The sequence below is a fragment of the Anas platyrhynchos genome, chromosome 21 (genome assembly GCF_047663525.1).
Source record: "Anas platyrhynchos isolate ZD024472 breed Pekin duck chromosome 21, IASCAAS_PekinDuck_T2T, whole genome shotgun sequence".
NCBI lineage: Eukaryota > Metazoa > Chordata > Aves > Anseriformes > Anatidae > Anas > Anas platyrhynchos.
This window is the reverse complement of record NC_092607.1, coordinates 13,636,320-13,644,487: the sequence shown is the minus strand read 5'-3', so window position 1 is coordinate 13,644,487 and position 8,168 is coordinate 13,636,320. Positions and strand designations below refer to the sequence as shown.

The window sequence follows — 8,168 nt, the reverse complement described above, 5'->3', positions numbered from 1 at the left end:
CTGAAGGCCAGCCTAGGACACTCTGCAGCATGCCGTGAAGAAGCTCTAAAGGCAACCTAGGCAGTAGATGTGGGTGAAGAAGAGCCACATCTAGAGACTGTGGAAAATTATTTATTTGCCAGCTATCAAATTCTGTTGTTTGATTTTTGAGCAAATTGCTAACTTGCTTTGTTTCAGTATTTCCTACCTAAAGGAGTGCTAAATACTACACAGGTGATCATTTGATTCCTTCCTGGAACAAAAAGACATTCCAAATGGAAAGCTGACCTCTAACAAAAGTGTTTGCCTTTTATCCACGTTTTTTGTATTTTGTAATTGCTAGCCTTTTGCAAATCAGACAATACATTCAACTAGAGATCAGGTAACAACTTTCAAATTCAGTAGAAAAGTACAGCAGCATCAAATTAGGCTAATGCGTTTTGGCTAAAGAGTTCTTTCAATCAGTTTTTTTTGTTTGTTTGTTTGTTTTTTGTTTTTTCCCCCCCCCCCCCCAGTACCGTGACATTGACAATTCCTGGTAGCAGTGTTATTGCAGACATTTAAGTTATTCCAGACATTGAATGCTTGACACATTTCTATGCAACTGAAAAGTATTCAGAGGTACTCAGAGACAAAACAAGGCTTATTTATATACTGTGGATTGATTAAGATCACAGCCTTGCAACTCTTTGAGTACTTTTCAACATAAACTTATAGTGGAAACATTTTTTTTCAAAGCAAGTTCTACAGTTTAATTGCATACTGATCATTGGAAACACTAAGCTTACACTTCACTTCTCCCTGTTCTGTAAGTGCATTTTTTTTTGTGGTTCCTTAGATGGAGACATCCTGGCCCTTTAGATAAATACATTTGCTGACCTTGAAAAGTTATGTAAAGATCCTAAACGTGCTCACTTGTACCTGGGAAATGAAGAATTTCCCAAATATTTTTAAATGTCCAAGGTGATGAATTTAGGAGCCTTTTTTATCTAGCTTTCCCTAGTTCCTTTGTACTTACAATGAGATTGTCTCATAACTTTTTTTTTTTTCTTTACAGATGCTCTCTTCTTGCTTATCAACCATATGTATTACAAAGAGTAGACAGGGTGGGGCGACAGGGACAGTAGAGAGTTGCTGAATTGAAAGGTAGCAGTCTTTGGACCACGATGTTGGGCACAACCATAAGTTGTAGGCTCCTGTTTTAAACCACAAATATGTTAACAAGAGCCACTGCCTGCAGCAGCACTGGGCATCTGGGCTCCCTTACACAGATGAACTGTTGAAACCCAGCACAACTCGCCCTGTGGGAAACAGAACTCAAGGTTAGCACCAAAACCTTCATCAAATCCATTACTTCAGTTTGGATGTTGTGCCTTCAAGTAAAAAGTGATCAGGAATTAAAAAAGCTGAGATACGTAATGAATCATCACACACACACTTGAGGAAAGAGATGCTGTCTCCTCTGGTTCTAGGGTTAATGCAAGTTTAAAACACTTTTCATTAATAGTTTGAAGTCTTACGTGTATTTGGTTTTACCACCCTACCTCTCCATTTGCCTTTTTATGGAAGCTTTTCTGATACTGCCAACAGAAAACTGATAACATACTGGAAATTAACCAGAGTGGAACCCCTCTCCAAGCCTTCCTTCACAAGCCTGATGATGTGATTCATAACCCTTATACAGCTCTTTTCAATGCCTGATCTCTACTGGCACTCCAGCATTTTTGTTGTAAAAATAGTAATTCCAAATTCATATCAAATACAGGAAAACTATAAATAGAAACACTGTTATTCACTATCTACAATTCATATAAAATCCACAGCCTAAAAACATTATTAGTTTGCATAACAGAACACCAGAACTGAGAGAACTCCCGTGATTACTACTTCCTTCCTAAGCCTGTTCTTTGTACAGGCTGGAGTATTAGTTTATTTCGTACAAAAGTATTATGCTTTCATTTAATAAAATAAGTGTATAAATTAAAGTGAAGAGATACATTCACATTTTAATTCTGAATTTGCTTACATTTTTCTACTGGTACCCCAGCCTCTGAAAGCTTGTTATGCTACATAAAAACCCCTAGGATTGGCATCTTCTCCCTCAAAACTTGATGATTCTCTCTAGATTTGGGACTACATTTAAAGGCTTTATTTTTTCCTGCCATTAAATCAAAGGTTTTAGGGGCAGATTTCCTAGGTGAAAAAAAAAAAAATAGATTCTATTTTAATGTTTTCTTTTAAAAAAAGTTATCACAGAATCACAGAATGTCTAGGTTGGAAGAGACCTCAAGATCATCGAGTCCAACCTCTAACCTAACACTGACAGTCCCCACTAAACCATATCCCTAAGCTCTACATCTAAATGTCTTTTGACGACTTCCAGGGATGGTGACTCCACCACCTCCCTGGGCAGCCTGTTCCAGTGCCTAACAACCCTTTCAGTAAAGAAGTTCTTCCTAACATCTATTATATTACATACTTGATCTGTTACCCTTATTGCATAGGTATCAGCAAGCACTTATTTTTGTTGTTTACCTAGGGAAGAACTCTATTTTTTCCACAGAACCATGCTACGTTCATAGAACCCAGAAGCTAGAAAAAAAAACCTCATGATTTTTATATGTTTAATGCAACAAGAGATGAGGGCCTTGCCAGCTCCTCCCCAAGTTGCTGTTTCCAATAGAATTGTGCTTTAAACTGTACCCATTTTGCTCAGCTCAGTACATTAAAAGTAGACCGAGTAAAAAGCAGCTTTAACTTTTAATAACATGAGAATCAGGACTTAAAACAATTAGCTATGAAGCCAGCACTCATGGCTAACGTTTTAGCATTCTCTGCAATACAGTAAAATACTCTGAAGCACTTTTTCAATGTAGTAGCTGAGAGACATCCATCTCCAATATTTAATCTAACTGGTTACGTCGAGGATTAAAGTTGGTTCACTCCTGGCATTTCTATCTCGTCAGTCAGTAGAGAGATTTTTCATGGCTTTCAGCAGCAGAAGTTCAGAAATCCCCTTTGTATCTTATTTTACTTACAAAGACACTTCAAAGATTGTCAGAAAGACTTTTTCCCAGTAGATGAAAACTCAAAAATGTCCAGCTGAGGAAGAAGGGTACAGTTTTGGTTTTGGACTGCAAACAGATGTTTGCTCATAAATATTTTTACTGTTACACAAACTGAACATGTTTTCAGGGATGAGGATCTGCTCCTGAGTGAGATTTCCACTGATAGCAATCTATGGCCCTGATCCTACTTGTACAGTTAGTAGGAATTTTATCGTCGACCACCATGGAAGAGGTTTTTTATGTGCCAGCATTGTTAGAGACACACATAGTATATTAGATACAGCTGGGGGAAAGAAGAGAACCTTGTCTCTTCCAGAATACATTACATCATTTTGTATCTTGCAGCAACGTCATCCGTCCTAGGCATGTGCATGGCACCAATCACCAACAGCATTATCGCTAGGGCACTGGCCTGGTGCTCAGATGACACGGGTTTTGTCTCCGTAGCTGTGGTCCGTTTCCTGTGTAATCATATTTAGACCTTTGGTTTTTCCTGGTACATCGTTCTTCACATTTGAAAATAGGATATAACACAAAACAGCCTACATCTTTTACAGGAATATTGTACCACAACTAATTACAAGGCGCGCAGATTTTAAAGTGATGAACATCAGTATTTCTATGCATAGATTTACCGGTAAATTATGTTGCAGGTATCAATTACGTGCAACATACTGGAACAGACATAGCTCCAGTTCCTCTAGAGCTAATGACATACTCTAGGTTAAATCCTATCCTCAATGCCACGATTCAAAATAGTTTTTAGATAAATAAAGATAAGCCCTTAGGGCTCCTATCTGACAACTGATCCAGCATGCCTTCATGCTTTTGCATCAAAGTCTACTCCTAACAACTTCAGATCTCCCATTTCAGCCTCTCAGAGAGCAGGTTTTAATGCTTTTGGAAGCAGCTGAACCTTTTTTTTTTTTTTAGTCTATAGTCAATTTATCTCTCTACATTTAAAAAAAACCAAAACCTTCAGGAGATATCACTACTCTGCTGCATCACACTGGCTGCTGAATGTGTACTGATGTACAAATTGCTAAAAGTTCTTGGGTTGAAATAAGTTACTGCAAATGCACAGTAGCTGATTTTGAAACCACAACATCTCTACGATTTATTATTATTTTTACAAAATACCCAAAGTGATCAGACCATATTGTAGGTTACTGGCTTGCCAAAGGTTATGTTTTTAAATCAAAACCATTTCTGAGTTACAGAAGTGCCAAAAACAATCTTGAACCAGTTTTGTTTTGTTTTGTTTTTTTTAAAACCAACCCCCATCCAACAAAACAGTTGTATAACTTAAAACAGAAACAAGAGTTTGTGTTGGAAACTGTTTAAAAACCAACCCACCAAATCATGCTTGAGCAGAAGCCTTGTATGGCAAAGATATAGCTTAGGGCAATTTAGTGCCAAGATATAGACCCGCTATGGGTTTATAATGGAAATACTGACACAACCTCAACTATAGTGATGCAAATGTGCCCTAAAACACTGTATTTGCTTTTATTAATAAAGTGGTAGTGTTTACATTTGCAGGTATCTTACACTTCAGCATCACGATGAATACTGAGTAGAATGAGTAAAGTTTTGGCTGTAAGGTCAGAAGTTTCCAAACAGATCAATGAGACAGAAGTGAAAGTCCTCAATCATGAAAACAAGAAGTTCAAATAAATAAATAAAACAAAACTAGGAAATACGGGTAAGCATTAGGTTGGAATGGTTCAATTAACTGCAAATTATGGCCACTAAATTAGAAAGACATAAGAAAACACAGTAACTTATTAAATAGCAAGCATTAAAGCTTTATGTTTTTTGTATTAAAAAAAAAAAAAAAAAAAAAAAAAGCTGTTAAAAATAAGACTTGCATTTACCAGGCCACCAAACTGCATGGACTAATAAAGAGACTAACAAAGGCAATACTGAGACATTAAGACACACACACACTCCATACTTGTGCAACTCAACCATAGTCAAAACAATTGCCTTTATCCTCACTTAAGAAAGGAAAAAAAGTCCCCTAAGCATTTCTGTTCATATAAAGCTTTATAGGAAGGTTTCTTAAACTGTTTTTCTTATATAGCTCATCGTTATTATGTACCCTTCTCATTATTAGAGGAAGAAGTTGATTTATTTTTACTTTTATTTTTTAATGGAGATGCTTTGTTTCTCTCAACGAGAGATTACATTCCTTACACCACTGCAAGTTTTCCCCATTTATAAATTTGGTGTTTACACCATGTCTTACTAGGCTTAAGAAAATAAGGGTTGGCACTCAATTAAAGATTTTGGCTCCTGTAACTGGAATTAAGGCTCACAATGAATTTCCTTTCCACTAAGTGTCCCCCATTTTTACCTATAGGAAACACCAGCCCTTAGCCTACAGGCACTGGATACATTCTTAAATCAAAGGGGGCCATTTTCAGTCATTCTCTCTCACAGTTCTATGAAGTTTAGGTGGCAACTCCCTAAACATGTGAACAGGAAAGATCCTTTTTCAAAAATGAGTATCAACTGCAGCTGAATTTTTTACAAAATTTAGTGTCTTCTGAAAGATCACTACTAACGTTGAGTTGAGAGAGATTGGGACATTAAATCCATCAAGTCCCCAACTGCTCTTAACATATCTGAAAATGGATGAGGCAATTTATTTTCATTTAAAAGTTTAGCCACAAAAGCAATGAAAACTCACAATCCTGAACAGTTTCAGTTCTTAGTATTAAAGGCATCTGATACCTGAAGCAAATCTAGCTGCACAGACACCACTGACCACACCCTAATTTAATTTAAACTGGACCTTTTCCCAAAAAAGAAACTTAACACAGGATCTTGGATGGAGGGAAGCTAGTGTGAAAGGCAAAGAGGCAAGTATTTTTGTTTGTTTTCCTTTTAAAGTCACTGCATTAAGATCCAGATCAGTTTAGGGGTGTAAATGAAGGGGAAACAGGGATGCTTGAGTAATATAGGCTAACACTGTTCTAGATGTGTTATTACAGTTGTAATTTCTGACTCTGTACAAATTGTACACGTAGGTTTAGACACATGAAAAAGTAACACACTCACAGAGACATAAAACACCTAGGTATAAAATATAAAGCAGTGTAGTAGTTACTAAAATTACATGCTCTCTTATTGCTACAGTGATTTTTGCTCTTTTTCTTTTTACTGTACCACATGTTGTTCTAAGCATATAATTTGCATAAATTATTCAAGTTTAAGAAAAATCCACACATCTTCACTTTAAGCTACTTATATAGTTAATATAAAACAAAAAGGTTCTAAAGTATCTCTTTATTAAAAGAGAAATAAAAATGTCATTTGAAACTGGAATTCAGTGGCCAAATCCAAGGGCAGTGCACACCTTGTCATTCTGGTAGTATCATGCCCACGCAGTGTAAGTGGAGGTTGGTGGGGTATTTGGCCCAGTCTAGAGATGGTCACCAGACCTGCATGATGCCCTATGTGTTTGTTATTGTTCTGTTTTTGTCTTCAGCAAAAAGGACTATGAATGACCAAAGACTAACATTTATAATTTGTAGCAAAATTTGGTTTATGTAGAAACAAGCCATGTTTTGCATTTGGATAGAGATTTAAATGAATTAAAGCTAAAATTAAAAAGCATGATGCTGCAACATCTGGTCACTTGTTGAAGACCTCACTTTTAAAGTGGTTAAGTTTGCACAATTTGTACTTTTTTCTTTTTTTTTTCCTTTTTTTCTTTTTTTTCCTTTTTTTTCTTTTTTTTACTAAACAGTATTTTTCCTTCTTTTATAAACCAGAAAAACTAAACTACAGATAAATTTTCCCTACCTTGAGCTAATGCTGCAGATAGGGTTGACAAAGCTGTACAGCGCAATCAAACATACTTACATCTTAGCTCATTGTACAGGTACAGCCATAATCAAGGCACAAAGATCTTCTACAAGTTATTTTTTTTTCAATAAAGTTGTACAAAATAATACATTTTACAGTCTGTACAAGAATAATAATCCAGCAGTAAAATAAAAAATGAGGGGAGGGAAGAAGAAAAAGAAGGGAAAGACTGTGAGGACTACAGTCCAGATAATGATTTTTATAGCAGACGGGATCATCAGTGGACAAACTGAAAACAGTGTGTGGTTAACTCTTTCTGCAATCACAGGCCATATGCAGTTCAATTCGTAAATGTCCATGGTTGTCTTAAGACCACCAAGACTGGATTTAAAAATACCCTTCTGAAAGGTAGCAGTTGGTTTTTGCACTGTCTAGGTCTGTTGTAGAATTGTCAGTATTTCCGTTCAAAGCCACATTACAGTCAGAGAACCAAACTCAAGTGTGTCTTCAAACTTGGTCTGTGACTTGGCACCTTCTTTGTCTGATGCAGTGAATGATACAAAGTGGAGATCACGGGTTATATGATTATGCCCACAACAGTGCTAAATTACCTAGTTTTCTCTCCCCAATTTTTGTTTTATGCTTTAAATTTTAATCCCCAATTCTTTCAGGTGCTCCACATTCAGGACTTTTAATTAATTAGTTTTTATTTCTTTTTTTTTTTCTTTCTTTTTTCGTTAATAACAGTGTTAGGGAGTCCTCATGGAAATGGCCTTTTAAGTGTTAGGGGCCATCTCAAACTGTCCGAGGGGTACAGAAGCAAGCTTAGAAGTGCTGCTATTGTCCAGCAAGGAGAAAAAGTTGAGGGGTGCAAATCAATGGGAGATTCAAACAGTTCTCTTCCACCCTTTGTGGGCAAGGGTGTTTTTTTCTTTTTTAATAAGGAATAAGGAGTCCAAAACACAGAAAAAAGTGCTCTCCATCACAACAACTCGTATTGGCGAAGGTGCATGCGCTGAATAATGTCCCGACAGTCATTGAAAACCCTCCGGATGTTCTCTGTATCCACTGCACACGTGAAGTGAGGATAGCAATAGTGCCTTCCATCTCCACTTGCTGTGCTGATTCTCTGTTAAGAATAATAGAGAGATACAGGGTTACAATAAGGCTGGGGAAAACCAAAAACTTGTTCTCAGATGAATGAAGGTTAAGATAGGAACATGTAAGCTGAGCTTTCGAAGGGTGTAACTAAGTGGCAAAATGTCCACAATTTCTCACTTTCTCAACTAAAATATGAAAATTAAA

At 36.6% G+C, this 8,168-nt stretch overlaps 1 protein-coding gene across 4 annotated transcripts in view; it reads right to left on the bottom strand.

Moving 5' to 3' along the window:
• Positions 1–4,135: 4,135 nt before the first annotated feature.
• The window catches only part of GNAS (GNAS complex locus), a 150,215-nt gene continuing 146,182 nt past the window's right edge, over positions 4,136–8,168 (bottom strand). For all 4 annotated transcript variants that reach the window (XM_027442827.3, XM_038166013.2, XM_072026680.1 and 1 more), the window contains exon 12: positions 4,136–7,992. In XM_027442827.3, the coding sequence (XP_027298628.1) occupies positions 7,846–7,992 (147 nt within the window). In that variant the 3' untranslated portion in view covers positions 4,136–7,845. The remainder of the gene's footprint in view (positions 7,993–8,168) is intronic.